This window comes from Camelina sativa, chromosome 3 (genome assembly GCF_030686135.1).
Source record: "Camelina sativa cultivar CO46 ecotype springtype chromosome 3, ASM3068613v1".
Taxonomy (NCBI): Eukaryota; Viridiplantae; Streptophyta; class Magnoliopsida; order Brassicales; family Brassicaceae; genus Camelina; species Camelina sativa.
The window spans coordinates 14,516,943-14,535,787 of NC_141882.1; the positions used below are offsets into that span (position 1 = coordinate 14,516,943).

General features: G+C 33.6%; 1 protein-coding gene across 1 annotated transcript; it reads left to right on the top strand.

Annotated features, from left to right (window-relative positions):
• Window positions 1-5: 5 nt before the first annotated feature.
• Window positions 6-506, top strand: LOC147946937 (uncharacterized). Its single transcript, XM_087507302.1, has one exon. It carries the CDS (start codon window positions 6-8, stop codon window positions 504-506), a length of 501 nt encoding a protein of 166 aa, XP_087363428.1.
• The last annotated feature ends 18,339 nt before the right edge of the window (window positions 507-18,845 follow it).

Consider the following 18,845-nt stretch of genomic DNA (forward strand, 5'->3'; position numbering starts at 1 on the left):
TATATATGGCTCTTTTGCTACAAGCGGTTCTTAATGATACAGGTGAGACATGGTTCTTACACATTAATGGTAAGGAAATTGTTCTTAATGTTGGGTTTGGGTATGAGTCTGTTAATGAACAGATTGACGCTAAAACCTATACTAAATTTGAAAAAAATTTGGGAAATGTTGATGGATATATGCTCAAGTACAACAATGCCAATATATATCTTAATGATGCTCTTGGCAAGTTTAATAAAATTGCAGATAAGGCAATTTATACATCTAAGAGTGATGAAGTGTATGTCAGTATAGACATATCAGAAGATAATATGAAGATATGGTGTACTTCTAATAATTTAGGGATCTATCAACAAGATGGGTCTAAAAAATATTATAAGTCTATTATTGCTAAACACGACAAAGATGGATATGGAGGTATTACGGTGACAGGATTTGAGACTCTTGCTGGAGAGCCTGTGCAAAATGCTCAAAAGAATGAAGACGAAGGACAATCCATCGACTAGCCATTCGTCTAAAAAAGTCTTTTTTCTTTTTCTTTCCTGTTTTTGCAAATAAGAAAGTGGATTTATGTTCTTATCTTTAAGGAAAAACCCACATTTTCTTCTTCTTCTTTTTTTTTTTGCTTTGTGCTTCCAAGTTTGTAGGAGTTGAGACTCCATTATCAATATAAATATAAAAAAATTAACAAGAATACAAATCAATAAAAGCAGGTTATGTTTGCTTATTGAAAGTTTTGTTCTTATGTCTTCTTACTAGTAAAGTAAATTAATAATAAGATATTAGTTTTCCCAGCCAAATTTTGAGCTTTTTTTGACAAAAAGAAAATTTTATTAAGTAAATAAATAAAGTTTTATAACAAATTTATAGGATGACAGAATAATAAATAAAATTCTTAACTATAGTTTCTTTTCGCTGACAGAATAATAAAAATAATTTGTAGTCATTTAATTAAAAATTACTTTACATGTTGGGTCATTCTTAATAAAAGTAATTTGTGAGTTGGGTCTTTCTGTATGAAATATTGTTTTTATACGTTTTATAAGTTTTTATACGTTTTCTATTAATTTAATAATTTTTAACTATTTAAACTCTGCAGTATTTTTTCTATTGGTTGAATTTAGTTATAACAATATTAATTATTTCTTAAGTTCTGTGTTTTTAACCAAAAAAATCTTATAATTTAGAACAGAGAGAAGAGTTTCTTGTGAGGTTGTATGCCGATTTTCAAATTTTGGTGTGGTTCTCGATTGGGAAGTATAACTATGTGTAGTTGTTTAAAGAGAGACAGACTGCGTGTTATAAACTTGTATTCAAGTTTCGTGTGGATGTATAGACCGATCATCCCAAAAAAATTTACACCATGCAAATTATTTTGAGTAGGAAAATGACCATGACAACATGTGAAGCAACAAATCTGCAAATTTGAGTTGAGTTTGAACTCGAACAAAATAAATACGGTATAAACTTTCGTGCTAGCAAATTGAAAGTCTCCAATTTATTACAAATTTCTAATATCCAATATATATCCTTAATTTTGTACGTCAAAAATGTTCTAAAAAAAATAAAAACCTTGTTAGCAAATAAAAAGAATTTCATACAATGCAAACACTAGAACAAATCTTCCAATAGGCAAAAAAAAAAACTCTTTATTCAATGTTTTATTTTTAATGTACAAAGGAGTCTCAACTCTCAACTCGTACATAGTTGGAAGCACAAAGCAAAAAGAGGAAACGTGGGTTTTGCCCTCAGAGAGACGAACACAAAAGCCACTGTATTATTTGCATAAATAAAAAAAGAAATAAAAGGGAAAAGGAGACATATTTATATGACGTCAGTTTTACTGGTACTTTGGGCTGCGTGTCTTCATCTTTAGTCTTCTCACCTCGAGGCTTATAACCTTCAAGTGTAAGACCTCCTCCTTTGTTTCTTCCTATTCTTGTTGCAGTAATAGGCTTATATCCAATATAATATATTGCATCTCCATTCGATTGAGTTATCCTCAAATCATCATTCTTACCATATATCTGGATTGAATTTCGGAATCTGCTACACTAAAACTCTTAGTCTTTACCAAGAGTATCATTAAGATATAGAATTTGAGCTGGATTGGTGTACTTCAGCCGATATCCTTTAAAATCTCCAGGATCCATCAGATTAATCTCCGAATATACATCAGCTTCAAAAGTGATATAATCATTAATATCCTTAGTTTCTGTATCAGCAAGAGGATACCCCATATCACCATGCTTCAGAAGTGATATAATCATTAATATCCTTAGTTTCTGTATATGTGTACAAGCTTCGTAGAATCATTATGAGCTTATTTTATGTAAGGAGGCATATTGTAACCCCCGAGCGCCACCTTTTAGTGGGTCCCGTGTTCAATCTCAGTCCATAGTCCCACCTTTCTTAATGGGCCTCATGTTCTTTCACTAGGCTCGTGAGCCCATCAATATCTGACGGTCTGTTTGCTACGTCCGGGAAGTTTTAAAGACTTGTTACCATCCCTACAAATCATCACATGATCTTTCCCAGTGTTTTGTCCTCACTCGCACAGTTCCGGCAGTCACTTCCCGAAAGGTCACCTATCATAAGACTACTCCAGCATAAGCACGCTTAACTGTGGAGTTCTCTCATGACCTTTGACCGAAAAGATAAGTGCACTTTGGTGACATAGGTGGCCAAATCAATTCTTTTAAACCTCTCCACAAGTCTCTGAAACCGGGGTGTCACAATTCACCCCCACTAACAGAACGCAACATCCTCGTTGCGCACCAAGACCGTCATCCCGACGGTATGAGCCCACTCGACTCCACACTCGCCTGGGTTCGGTTCTGATACCACTTGTAACGCCCCGACCCCTACCTCTTAGTGGACCCCATGTCCAATCCCAGTCCATGGGCCCACCTTCCTTAATGGGCCTCACGTCCTCTCACTAGGCCCGTGAGCCCATCAATATCTGAAGGTAGGTTTGCTACGTCCGGGAGGCTTTAAAGACTTGTTACCATCCCTACAAATCACCACATGATCTTTCCTAGTGTTTTGTCCTCGCTCGCACAGTTCTAACAGTCACTTCCCGAAAGGTCATCCATCATGAGACTACTCCAGCATAAGCACGCTTAACTGTGGAGTTCTCCCATGACCTTTGACCAAAAAGATAAGTGCACTTTGGTGACATAGGTGGCCAAATAATTTTTTTTAAACCTCTCCGCAAGTCTTTGAAACCGGGGTGTCACAATTCACCCTCACTAACAGAATTGTCCTTGGGTGTTTTGTGATTACATGATGAAGTTAGGTTGTTAGTAACTTGAATGTGAGATGTTAATGTTTAAAGATACATGTTAAGGCAAGTTTACGATTTACATAAGCATATGAATGAGAATGAGAATGAGAATGTTAGTGTGGGAGTAGTTGTGCTATGAGGGCCTTGCTCTGAGTGTGGGAAGTTGTGCCGCAAGGGCCTTCCTCTGAGTGTGATATTTAAGTTGCATGAATGATATAGAAGGGTATTAAAGAGTTATGTGTTGCATATCGTCGATGTGATGATTGTTTGATGGTTAGACATTCTGCTTCTATGGTAAGTAATGGTCGTGTTTATGTTTGGAACATGTTTACTGTATAACCAATGGGCATAATTGATCTCCTCACTGAGTAAACTCGTTTTACTCACCCCCTTCTCTTTTCCCTTCTTCAGGTCAGGAGAGAAATGTGATTAGTACTTTCTTTTGGTGTATTTTGGGAGTGGGGTGTTACACATATTATATATACTTGTATATATAATAATTTGGTGTGAGAAATAATGAAGGAACCCTTCTTCTCAAATAGATTTCTCATTTTGATCTTAACGGCTCAGATCAATGGAGACTCCTTCTAATCCAACGGATGAAATCTTGAGACAACTGAATGAGGAGGTAGTATTATCTAAGACGCAATACGTCCAACGACTAACAATTTAAGTGTCTCACTATAATAGAATGCTACATTATACAATTGATGTAGTACATCACAAATTTAATAATTTACCTAAATGTTCAATGTATCTCTTCATTATTTTTATTTAAGGACATACAAAGAAAACCAAAAATTTTAAAGAAGACCAATACAGTTTCTTACTCTAGTTAAATTTTATTATACTATCAAACACTTATAACGATTACAAATGCATCTCAACCGACTTTTCCAACTTCGATCTCTTATCATGTATGATATCCGGTCCGACCTGACTCTTGAACGGAATTACAATACTATGAGTCACACATATAAGTCGGGCTTAGTTAATTCACTTTGACAACATATCGAGTGGATCAGGAAAATCCTTTGGCGAGACGTTACTTTTATTTTGGGGTCAAGCTGGTAAGGTTGTGAGCCCCCATTACAATAACATTTCCTCCCTAAAAGCAAAGAGCAGAGAGCAACTATTGGAAGTGATATTTATTTTGCCAATGATACCGCGATGTTTGGAGTCGCTTTGTCCGGATGATTTTGAACCAAGGCGTGGAAGCGGCTTTCCTTCTTGAGAAGCAGCATCCCGCAATCAAACCTAATACAAATTCAGTTTATTTATTTTATATTTTTTTGTTAATTATAAGCCCCAACTTACATATTAAGTTTATCAAGAACCGTCCAACTTAGGAATAACATTCTATATAGAGTGACATATACATACATGTATTAGCCATTTTTTAGATAAACACAAACATGTATATTTTTTTGTTTTCTAAATTTGTGTGAAATGTATTAAAACGACACTATTTGTGAATTATAGGGAGTAATAAACTAAAAAGAAAGGATAAAACTAGAAATTTAACAAAACATCTACATTAGAAATTTACAACGATAACTAAACTGAAACGGTGCAAGTATTGGTTGATCTCAATTAAATTTTGATCGAAAATCCTCTGTTACCCATACATATGTTATAATAAAGGGCCAAATTTTTGTAGATATTGTAATCTTAAATGGATCAATGACCATATATGGCATGCGATTGATGATGAAACCAAATAAACCCACTAAAAAAGTCCATCAAATTTTAATATTTTTGTCTCACACCAATTGATTATTATGTGTTGAGTATTTAAACTATGCTTTTAAAAATTGGACAGTCTTTGAGAGATAAATATTATGAAGATAATTTGAATATGGCATTGCATAAACGTACATCTAAATAGGGAGATATCCCGTGCTTAATAAAGTTATAAAGTTAAGTACGGGTCAACATTTAAAAAAAAAGTTCTAATATAGTAATAAAAATTATTGCTACATATTTTTTTAAAAAGCTATTTTGTTTGAGATAATATTTATTTTAATTGCTCTGTAAATCTATTAGTCTTTTTGAGTAGTAATTATTTTAGAATATTATAGTATTTTTTTTAACGTATATTACAGTTTTATATTATTTTTTTGTTGTATTTACATCATTATTTTGTGAAATATAAAGTAGTAGTTTTAATATTATAATTTTGAACAAAGAAAAATTATTAATCAATATCTATATAAATTTATTTTTACCAACCCGCTAATGTGGAAATTAAAACACACATTTTTTTAGATTGAGTAATATATCTTCGTTTTAAAAAACTTAAATCACAACATATGCAGAAACAATTCTGCATATGCAGAAAAAAATCTGCATTTTACTAATCATAAGTATTATATGAAAATTCCAAACAATTTGTAATATATATATATATATAAAGATGATAGGCGAATTATAATTTGAAATCTTAACAAAATCTTCGAAATTTAGTTATTAAAAATATTTATATTGTGTACTTGGATATAAAATTTTAGTTTTTGAAATTCTGATTGGTTTATATTTTTAAAAAATATATTTAGTAAATTTCGTCCGTAATTTATTAGCGAGAGAAAATATATATTTTTTTATTTTTCTAGATTTTTTTTATATTTGATCTGTTAGCGTTTTTTATTTTTAATTAATTATCTTTATTTAATTAATTAACTAAGATTAATTAAGTTTTTCTAATGGCAATCGAATGTAATTTTTTACACATTTAAGGTTAGTTTCATATTTGTACTTTCCAATTAATATAGTAGGATATATATATATATATATATAATTTGGCTCATTCTTATTAATAATTTATTTTCTTTGGAAAGTAATAAAAATAATTTGTAAGTTATGTCATCTATATATATAAAGTGCAGTTTTCTCACTCCTGGTGATGCCACGTCATCATCTCTTTCTATTTAATTAGGCCTAATTTTCTAAAGTTACCCAATATCATTTTCCTTCTATTTTTGGGTCTAATCTTTTAAAGGTCCTATTTATTTTGTTTGCCCTGGAAGTCTATCCCCTCACTACGAACCTCCGTTCCGCCGTTCTCCTATTTGCAACCTCAACCGTCTCTCCCCTTCTAAATTAAGTTTAGCATAGATCTGAAATTAATGGTCGCTACTCCTCCACACCCTTTCACTGCCTCTCGTGTCTTTCATCTCCATAGTAACGGTTTTGTGTATAATGGCCATTCATGTCGTTCGATGATCTCTTTTAATTCAACACTATGCTTTCTTCAATTGTAGTAAGTTTCAGTCCTATATAATGTTGTCGCTTACAATTTCATGCTTCTAAGTCCTATAGATAATGCCTGAATTCGGGGTGATGTCGATATCGGAGATGAGCAAGCAGTTTCGTCAAAACCGTGTTTCTCATAATCGTCTAGCAAAGGGTCCTTTGTGACAAAGACTCCCACAGTCACCGCAATCTCATTTAAGTATCTAAAAGACTAGATAGACTTCATTGCCGTCAAATACCCTTTTTAGAATCGAACTTCCGGTGCGGATCATTTCCTTGCCGCCTGCCATGATTGGGTAAATGTCTTCTCGTCTTTGCTATGAGACTCTTTTTATGACATTTCTCTACCAAGTTATAATGATACAATCTTTGGTCTTATGTAACATTTTATGGAATTTATAAAGTTGTGATCTTAAAGACAATTTTATAAGGTTATAGAAGATGTGATCGTTGAGATCATTTTTCTAATAAATGTATGGTCGCTTTGTGAGACCATTTTATGTTTCACATGATTCTTCATTCGATTTGGTTTAACCGAGTTTTCTAAATTACTGTTTAGAAGTTTGGTTTAACGAATGATTCAGCTGTGTACATGTTTTTACAGAGAAATTTTTATGAGGAAACTCAGTTTACAAAATACATCAAAACAAAAATCAAATGTCCATAACTTTTTGGACTGTGTAGTCTTCTTAACTTTAACTCTTGACTAAACTGGTACATATCTTGTAGTAGCAGCAACGTTTTCTGTTCACTTGTGACATTGACATGTGAATCCGGATTTGACCGGCTATGATCTGAGTAGATTAAACCGGTATGAAAATAGATAAGTGGTTTTTTTCAATCAGGAGCAATGCATGTGAGAAACAAGGAGCATAACTGAAGCTGCCATGTTCAGAAAAGAATTCTCAATCTCTAGAATTATCTTCATATGTGTATGAATATTCATCTTCTTACTATTATTTATGAATGAATATTCATACCCATCTTGGGGAAAAAAAAATTAAACAGTGGAAGAGGACAAGAAATGAAGAAGATGGTGATGTTTGACGTAACTGGAAACGTGTTTTTTCTCTCTTACATAAAACCTTATCGTTTCCAACTTTTCAGTTTTTAACTATTGACTGATTTAGCAATGTAAAATGAAGATAATATATTCAATGAAAAAAATATAATAGGGTAGTCAAAGGTATCCACTAAACTGTAAGGTAAACAAAAAAGAAAGAATAATTGAATAGTACTAGCAAACTTCATTTTATTTGGCGATGTTTCCATCTTCCATAGGCTGCTCTCTTCCATATTTTGAAGGTTTTTGATTCATTATTTATAACCCTTCAATGACATTTCAACACTTGACGTACCATATTAATTGGTTCCGGCTGCTTTCATTATTGCATATAAAAATATCTTGAGGTACCGAAATAATTTGGCAACAACAAAATTTTACTGGATTGTCAATTTGTTATTATGACTGGTAGTCTGGTATCAAAAATAGTATGCATGGAAACATGTGTAACCCAGTGCACAGTGGTGAGATCGTAAAACTTGGTGGGATGATAAGATCAAGAAGTCTAAAATTAAGTTCATTATAACACTGTTATCGTATTGGATACCGAAAGTTGCATTCTAAAAGTTAGCAATTATGATATACGCATCAGTATCACAAGGAGAAATGTTAAGAAACAAAACTAAAAAGTTATAAATCATCATTGCAGGCAGACTGAAGTTTCAAACACTACTTTTTTGACACTACAGTCAATATGATGTCAAAACTGCTTCTGCCTACTTGGTTACATATTTATGAAAGGTGATCCTCAGTCGTTTGTTTTCCACAATCAACCCATAGAGACATCATTCAATTTACAAAAGAAAAAAAGTCACTCACTGTTCAGAGACCATCCACTTTATTATAATTTCGAAATGCTATAATCAGTTTGTACAAGATTTAGACAGTGGTGGTCCAAATTTGAATAATTTCGTAGAATCATAAATGACACTGTTCATTGATCTGGACAATTAATTAGTCTCTCTATTTTTTTCTTATCCTTTTTACAAAACCGTCACATTTTTTGTTTTTTTATTTGTGTGTGTGTTTCCTAAACTTTAGAAATTATTGATAGTTCTTAGAATGTTGTATATGCTTACAAACCCGATAACGTAGCAGTGATGAAACAAAAGTATATAGCACTTCTACTTTATTATAACTGTTTTGTAAATCAACCGTTTATTTAAAAAAAAATTATATATCATTTCAAAATCTTTAGTCTGGGTCGAAACCAATCTGATCTGATCTCTAGATAAATGTGGTTGTTGAATCATCTCTATGTAACCAAACTCGACTTGAGCTCTCTATGTAAATAAAGTTGTTGAATTGTTTTTGTTTTTTTTTTTTTTTTTTATAGCTAAAATGGAGTATGAAGATAGAGGGAATCGATACCATTCCTCAAATCTTTTACCACTAACTTAACAAATACTTTTAGGAAGAAATAATATCAGACACTACAAATATGCAATTTTAATAACTGAAAAACAAAAACAAAATTTTAAAATAAACATAACTAATATAAAATAAAAATGTAAAACTACACTGTAGATTGTACTTAATGCAAAAAAAGCAAGCAAGAAAGCCAAAATCACCATTTTTTCAAAAAAAAAAAACACCAAAAAAATAGCAACCAAGATAAAAAATAACAAAACACATTAAAAATATCCACCGAAAAACATATATCACAACCCTAATCAAACTTCGGCGCGAAGCACGGGACAAATACTACAAAATGACAAAATGACAAATAATAATAAATTAATCACAGCTAACAACTACAACAAAACAACAATTTTAAGTACACAATGTTAACTTCTCATCATAATTATTGAAAAAAACATTAAAAACACACAGAAAATGATCTCAAATTTTAAAAAGTAAACAGCACACTAAAGTATACTTACTGCAAAACCTATTTTTTTTTAAAAAATATCCAACAAACAACATAAGCACCCAAAAATTAATTTACATAACCAGAAATTAATATAGACAAAAAAACTCGAAATACACCTTCATCTAAGTCCCACGCGTAGCGCGGATCAATTGCTAGTTCTTAATAAAAATGAGTTTTGAGTTGGGTCTTTCTCTAAGAAATATTATTTGTAAGTTGGATTTTTCTTATAAACGTAATTTGTAAGTTGAGTTATTTTTATTAACAGTATATATTATTCGTAAGTGGGATCCATTATCTATTTTTTTTTTTTTTTGAAAAACCATAGGAAGTACTACATTTAAATTTTAATAAATGAACGTAAATGATTAATGATGTAACCAAATTTAATAAAAGTTTAAATCCTTTACTGAGTAAAAAACATTATATTTCCGTTTCCCCACGATTGATTCTTTTGTGTTATTGTTTTTGTATGAATATTTTGTGTTATTATGTGTTTTAAAAATTGGGACCATCTTTGAGATATAAAAAATCATTTGAATACGACTTTGCATAAACGTACACAAAAATATTTATAAGTTGGGTGATGCGGACATCAACCGTACCGCCCAAACCGTTGAACCAGATTATGTACCACATCCTGTACTAGAAGTACGAAAAGGCCCTGTGACACAATCAAAGACTAAACAGCTAAGGAAGAGGTTTAACCTAGATGTTCAAGACATTGTAAGCTCCCTAGAACTGAAGGACGTCAACTGGTCTGTACCACCATCATGCCACCACAACCGAGATGACCACATTGCTGAGGAAGAGCTTGCTGAAGCCTTCACCCAAATGAGCCTGGATCAAACCAGTTCCCCAGGTATGAAACCTCTTTTGGCAGGTCAAGGAACCTCAAGAATCTAAGAGAAGACATTGGATCTGCAAGAGACGTGTGATACAAGCTACACCTCCGATCAAGATAGTAAAGATCCAGAACAAGACATAAAGGACATGAACGAGCATCAAGAGGCTGATCAAGATACTCTAGAGGAACTCCAGGAAGACCCCTACTTCAGTAAACAAGCCAACAAGACAGTACAAGACAAGAACCTTGAAGTAGTTCATCGACTAGTACAAGAAGTGGTTCAGAGAACGTCTATTGGGCCTAGATCGCATCCAGGTAAGTCCTATTCAATATTTTCGATCCTTGCAGGTTCCACCAACCCCAACAACGGCTAGAAGGCGTGCTCATCAAGAGAGATCAAGTTTGCTTAGTATTTTCTTTAATTAGTTTATTTACTTTCCAAAAACAATGGTTTGTGTTTGATTTTATTTGTTTTCCTTTGTTGCATTATGTTGCATTTATTTTTCGGCCTTAGGGCTAGCTGAAGGACTCTTATAAAGTCCCCCTGCAGCAGTTGTACGATTTTTCACCTTTGATATTAATAAAACTCTGAATTTTCTTCTTCTTCTCTTTAAGTGTTCTTAAAAGAATAAGCTTGTTCTTTGTCTTGTGTGTGAGATTCCACAAGGCTAAGTTCGTGTACTGTATCAGAGACCAATCACATCTTTGTGGTGTACTTTGCTCCGCCAACACTTCCCCTTTATCGATCCCACACGAGAAAAGCGACCGCCATCGTGTCAGATTTACACCATCGACCATTTTTCCTTCACAAGAGAGAAGCGACCGCCAGCTTGTGAAGTCATCATCTTCATCTCTATCCCGGTATAAGACTCACCACCGAGTCTTGTATCATTGGGTCATTCTTAATAATAGTATAGTATAGTTTTAATGAACAAGTGCTAAAAATAATTGGTTGTCGTTCTGATTAATAATACTATGTAAGTTGGGTCATTATTAATAAAAATAAATTTGTGAGCTGTCTCTTTCTATTTGAAATCCCAACGTATCCATGTGATTCATACAGAGTAAATTGGTTGTCATTATGTATAATAATACTACTGGGAGATATGTCGTGCTTAAAACACGAGTTAATATTTTTAAAAAAAGTTTCTAATAATAATAAAAATTATTGTTATATATTTTTTTAAAATTATTTTATTTAAAATAATATTTATTTTAATTGTTATCAATTAATTATCTTTATTTAATTAATTAACTAAACTTAATTAAGTTTTTCTAAAGATAATTAAATGTAATTTTTTACATAAGATTAGTTTCATATTTATACTTTCCAGTTAGTAGGATGCAAGTTGGGTCATTATTAATAAAAATAAATTTGTGAGCTGGATACAATTGCGTCTTATATATAATATGACCTCCTCGTTTCATTGTTTCAAGATATATCATCCGTTAGATTAGAAAAATGTCAAAAGATCTGAGCCATTAAGATCAAAATGTGAAATCTATATTTAAGAAGAAGGTTTCCTTTGTTATTATTTCTCACAACAAAATATTTCTTCTATATAGTAAACATGGCTCCTTTGCTAGAAACGGTTCGTAATAAAACAGGTTACCCTCTATACTTATACATCAATGGTGAGGTAATTGATCTTCATTTTTCGAATGTGCTTGTGTCTGTTAATAAACATATTGACACTGATACCTATACTAAAATTGAAACAAATTTTGGAGATGTTTATGGATATTATCTCAGGTACAACGATTTCAATATATATTTTAATGATGCTCTTGGCAAGCATAATAAAATTGCAGATAAGGCAATTCATACATGGAAGTGTGAAGAGTATGTCAGTATAGACATATATCCAAATCTTCTGAAGATATCGTGCACTTCTCGAGATTTAGGGATCTATCAACCAGATAAGACTACAAAATATTATAATTTTATTCTTGCAAACCACAACGGAGATGGAAATGGAGGTATTAGAGTCGAAGGACTTGAGAATATTGCTGGAGAGCCTGTGGATAATATTCCAGATGCTCAAAAGAATGAAGACGAAGACTAAAAAAAAAAAGTCATTCCGAATATAATTAGCCAAACGGAAATTTCAATAGTAATAATTACAGAAGAAAATTGAATTAAAGAAACAAAACAAAATTTTATTCCGAATATAATTAGCCAAACGGAAATTTCATTAGAATATATAATGTTCAATGGAACAATGATCAAGTTCCCAGCATCATCAGCCGCGCTTATCAATCAACGGTAACTTGACATCGGCGAGAAAGCTTTGTACATGTTGTAGATGTAATTAAGAAGCTTCATGATATAATACCATGAGCTTTGTCGGGCATAGTAGAATCTGTACTGAAACTCAGAGTGAGCTTTTTTAATACTGCTAAATTCTCAAGAAAGAAGTTCACTAATTTAATCCCAGTTTCCTCTCTTATATACTACAAGAAAACATGCCAACGACCACCGTTGGAATAGTCCCTAAATAGTCGTTAAATGAAATTGTGCGACTATTTAGCGACTAAAACCTGTAGTAGCTAATCTTTAGTCGCTAATACAAATAGTCGTTATTTAGCGACTATATTACGATGATTTTCTGTTGTCGTTACATTGTCGTTATTCAAAGTTACACAATGCGGTTTCCTGGTCCCCGGGCGTATTGATTAACGAGATTAAGGTCATCATCTGAAGTCACTTGGAACCCTTCTCAAGATCTCAGATTCCAGGTTTCGTTTCACAAGCTCCGGGGGATACAGCTTTATAGTTACTTGGTTTCGAGTGTTTCAAGACTAACTTGCTCTGGAGTTGGTCTCTTGTTTGCTTTTGCTTGTTGTTTAAATTGTAAGTGTTACTCATATAGATGGGACTGTTGTATTAATCGGTAATCCCATTTTGGAAATTCAAGGTATAAAATGAAAGTCTCCTTTAAAAAAAAAATAGTTATATTAATACTTTTGGTAAGAGTTTTCAGAATCTGCTACACTAAAACTCTTGCCAAGAGTATCATTAATATATAGAATCTGAGCCGGATTGGTGTACTTCAGCCGATATCCTTTAAAATCTTCAGGATCCATCAGATTAATCTCCAAATACAAATCAGAGTCAGAAGTGATATAATCATTAACATCATTAGTTGGTGTTTCAGCAAGAGGATATCACCACATTAGTTGGTGTATATATGTACAAGCTTCGTAAAATCATTATGAGCTTGTTTGATATAAGGAGGCATATTATATACTTGTGTATAGAATAATTTGGTGTGAGAAATAATGAAGGAACCCTTCTTCTTAAATAGATTTCTCATTCTGATCTTAACGGCTCAGATCAATGGAAACTCCTTCTAATCCAACGGATGAAATCTTGAGACAACTGAATAAGGAGGTAAGTATTATATTTAAGACGCAATACGTCCAACGGCTAACATTTAAGTGTCTCATCAAAAATTTAAGAATTTTACCTAAACTTTTAATGCATCTGATGTTAATATGGGCATACCCACCCCGTTTAAACCCAGCTCATATAAAATCCAGCCCATTTAACATTAAATCCATATAAACCCATTTAAGTTTAAACCCCATTTTGTTTTGTCCATTTAGATATGTCTTTAACTCATAAACCCATCTAGACCCATATAAGCTCATATAAATTCAATATTATTTTATTTTTACTGTAAAAATACTGATGATTAAAGACAAAATACAGATGTAAAAATCACAAATCACAAATACCCACCATTTCTCAAGACAAAAGGACCCAAACCCACAAATCACTGATTTTGATTTTTTTTAAAAATTGAATCTTGAGTATCTATTGGTTTTGTTACCTGCAATTGGGTTTGAATAAGAAAAGAACCGAGTTTTCTGGAAGATGGGTCTCCGGGATTGAGAAACAAAGAGGATCGACACTCAAAAAAGAAGACGACGTAGAGGATCGACAACACTCAGTCACTCACCTTTGTCGAGGCTCAGACTTAGAGAAGACGACGGCGATGACTTTTTGTTTCGTAGAAGACGTAAACGACAACGTTTCAGAAAAAAAATTAACGGGTACCCATTAATTTATGTGTAAATCCATTTATTAAACAGGTTGAATCCAAATTAAACCCATTTAACATTTTTAAATAAATGGGGACTAAACGGGCTGAATTTTGTACAACAGACCCATTTAATTAAATGGGTTTCCAAACCCATATTAACATCACTACTCTTCATTATTTCATTTAAGGGCATACCAAGAAAAACAAAAATTTCTAAACAAGACCAATATTGTTATTTACTCTAGTATAATTTTATTATTCTATCAATCACTTCTAACGATTAAAAATGCATCCCAACCGACATTTCAAACTTCGATCCCCTATCACGTATCCTATCTCTCAGCAGTTGGAGTGGACATAGGATCCAATAAGAGAGACGACGGTTGGGGCGTTACAAGTAGTATCAAAGCAGAATCTACTCGAATTTCAAGTCGAGTAGGCTCACACCATCGGGGGTGACAGTCTTGGTGCTTCAACACCCGACCGTTACCTCTTAGTAGGATCCATGTCCACTTTTTTTAGTAGGCCTCACTCTTGGCCAGAGTTGTACAATATTCGATGGTCGGTTTATTATGTCTAAAAGGTTTAAAGACTTAATTACCAATTGTAGAAACTCCCATATGATCTTTTCCTCTGTTTTCTCACTCGCACAGTTCGGAGAATCACTTTCCGGAAGGTTACACATCGTGAAACTTTCTCAGCTCAAGCATGCTTAAGTACAGAGTTCTCCTCTGACGGTTACAGAAAAAATAAGTGCACATTTGTGACAAAGGTGACAAAATCATTTTTTTTAAACCTCTCTCCAACCCTCTAAAACCGGGGTGTTACAATTCACCCCTACTAACAGATCGTAACGTCCTCATTGTGCATCAAGAACGTCATTTCTGATAGTGTGAACCCTCTTAACTCAACACTCGTATGGTTTTGGCTCTAATACCACTTGAAACACCCCGACACCACCTCTTAGTGGGCTCCATATTCACCTTGGACCATGGGGCCACCCATATCTGACGGCCGGTTTACTATGTATGGAAGGATATAAAGACTTGTTTACCGACCCTACAAATCACTACATAATCTTTCCATGTGTTTTGTTCTCACTTGCAAGGGTTCGACGATCATTTTCCTAAAGGTCACCTATCTAGAAACCTTCCTAGCTCAAGCACGCATAATTCTAGAGTTCTCTCAGGACGATTGACCAAAAGGATAAGTGCACTTTAGTGACATAGGTGGCCAAATCATTTTTTCGTAACTTCTCTGTAAGTCCCAGAAACGAGGGAGTTACCGGTGCGCAACGAGGATGTTATGATCTGTTAACGGGGTAAATTTTAACACCCCAGTTCAGAGATATGCAGAGAGGTTTAAAAGAATTGATTTGACCACTTCTGTCACAAAAGTAAACTTATATTTTCGGCCAGAGGTCTTGAGAGAACTCCATGGTTAAGCATGCTTACGCTGGAGTAGTTTTAAGATGGGTTACCTTTCAGGATGTGATAGATGCAATTGTGTGAGTTAGGACAAAATACAGGATAATGTGAGGACTTGTAGGTTCGATAAACAAATCTTAAAAGTCTTTTGGATGTAGCAAACTGATTGTCGGATAAGAGTGGACTCACAAACCTTGTGTGGACATGGGATCCACTAAGAGATATGAAGCATGGGCCATGGGTGAAAGTATTTAGTTGATCATAATTTAATTTTGGTCGAAAATCCTCTATTACCCATTTATATCTATAAAATAGATTTTTCTCACTTCTTCTTCTGCCAGGTCAGCATTGAACTTATTAATTACCTACTTCACCATTTTACTTCAGCCCATTTATAATTGTTAGGCTTCAACAGATTCCCTAAGTTCTTTTTAATCCACAAAGAAGGTCCACCACATTCAAATAATATTCCAGATTGTTGGCCAACAGACTAAATAGAATCTCTTCGCGCACACACATTCCCCTTCCTTGTTCTCCACATTGCCATAAAGGCTTCTCCTTCTCTACACTTTCGAGTCTTTCTTTGTCCTCATTGCCATGGAGTTTCACCATGATACGTGTAAATGCATTCAATGCAACTCTAATTACTTAACACGTTTATTATTTACTTTTCTAATTGAGTCCTCAAACAATTTACTTTGGGCCTTACCATGGTATACTTACAAATAAGTTATAAGTCATACAAGGTATAGATAACTCGAATCGAGAGACAAAACTAACGTTTCGTGCCTTCTTTGTAGCTTAGGGCTTGAATCCCATGATCTTCAATTCATCTACAGCAACTCTGCCTCAAAATGTTGTTCACTCTTTGCAAAGTCCCCTTTATATTAAAAGAGAAGCATTCTCAAGAAAATACTGATGTGTCATCGCTAGAGATCTTGAATTTATTGCTCTCATTTTTATAGATATTTACACATAATTGTTATTAAATGATTAAAGAATATTCTTTTTCAATTAATTAAAAAAATCAAACATTTTAATTTTAAAATATATTTTAATTATTTTATAACAGATTTAATTATTATAACATTATTAGATCTAAAACATTTTCAAAACCCAAATTTATTCACCTATTAAAAAAACTGATTACTATTCACATATTTAAATTTTCCAAAATAAAATTATCACAATAATCATTATACTAGGCAATTGACTTATTTAATATTATGGATATAATATTTCACGGATGAAACATATTCTTACAAAAAAAAAAAATTGTATAGATTAAAGAAAGAGCGGATTATATATTTAGTTGATACATAGTAGTTTGATCTAAACATAATCTCACAGCATAAATTTATCCCGCACATAGTACGGGTTGTTACCTAGTAACTGTTACTCTCTGATATGTCTATATTTTGTCTCTGCTAAACATGTTTTTGTCATGCATTTAGTAAGGATAACTAATTGTTTTGCATAAATTTCTAGTCTCTTTTGTACACTTTGCATATTTAGGTAGTTCTTGCATTATCTTCGCATACATCGTGCATTTTGGAGTATTTCAGGTATTTAGGAGACTTCGGAGTCGTGCCGATCGAGTCGCGCAGTCGTGCCGATCGAGTCGCGCAGTCGTGCCGTTCGAGTCGTGCCGTTCGAGTCGCGCCGTCGAGTCGACTACCGTTCGAGTCGACGTCACTCCACTCGAGCCAACGCCATCACTCCACTCGAGCCAACGCCATCACTCCACTCGAGCCAACGCCATCACTCCACTCGAGCCAACGCCATCAGTCACTCGAGCCATTACTCATTCGCACATGTCAAGAAGACGTTCCATCTTACACGCTTCAGGAGATTCTCAAACCGACTCCTCATCTTGTCGTTTTAAGTTTTAGGGATTTTATGTCTTTACTATAAATACGTTTTGTTAAGTCTTGGCGACATCATCTTAGTATTTATCTCGTTTTCTTTTGTAAGGTTTCCCTAGCCACCAAAAACGTACTCTGATTTTGTATCCTGAGATCTTTGAACTTATTCAGTATTTTGATTTGATTCCTTCTACAAAGTTGTTCTTCACATTATTACTTATCTAAGAATGCTTGTTTCAATGTTTTCTGAGTTTGTATTGTTGATGAAGATTTTCGGATCTGAGTAGTGCGTTAGTTCTTGAGGATGGGATAGATTAGGTGGAGGATCTTAGGATGTAGAGTGTTTAAGCGTTGATTGTATGATTCCCTTCTGGACTAGAGTAAGAAATACTAGTTTTTCTATGATCAATTGGGACTAGGTTTGAGACATTTCCACACCAAAAGGTGTTTGATGAAATGTCTAACCAACTAGTGCCAGAGACTTACGTTCCTAGCCTAAGAGATTAGTTGTCTAGGATGTTTGTTGATGTGAATGAACTTGTTTTTTCATGCCATGCTTGATCATGTTTCTCTAGCGAGAGCTAGGTTTGGAAGTGGTTGAGTTTGAGTAGCTTTTGTCAAGAGATTGGATTAGCTAAGAAGTGATGTTCATTGTCTACGGATAGATTGCTTGTGGCATGTTAAACACTCTGTAGACTAGGATACTCCACCGACGTCAATTACTCCCATCCTTAGGACTTCTTTCTTTCTGATTTTTATTACATTCCTGGAATTGTTTCGTTTCCTGCTTTTTAGTTCATGCTTAGACTTATTTATGTTTTTATTCATTTTCGCTTCTTGTCATGCATTCTCGTTTCTAGTTCTGTGACTCATTTCCGTTTTGCATTTTGATCATTCTAGGATTGTTACATAAAAACACTCTTTGAATTGGCTTAACTTGTGACTTCTTGATTGCATCTTGAGTGATAGTAAACTTTCCCAACTGGATTGACACCTTAAGTATTACAACGCATAAGGTTAATTGAGACCTACTAGGAGACACAAAAATCTTAGTATCACTCTCCCAACCATACTTATAGACAAACACTCTACTCCCTCATCACTCATTTATGAAAAAAGTCTCCACCTTAACTCACATGACAAGCTCTGCTCAATGTCAGAATACGACACACTCCATTCTTGCTCA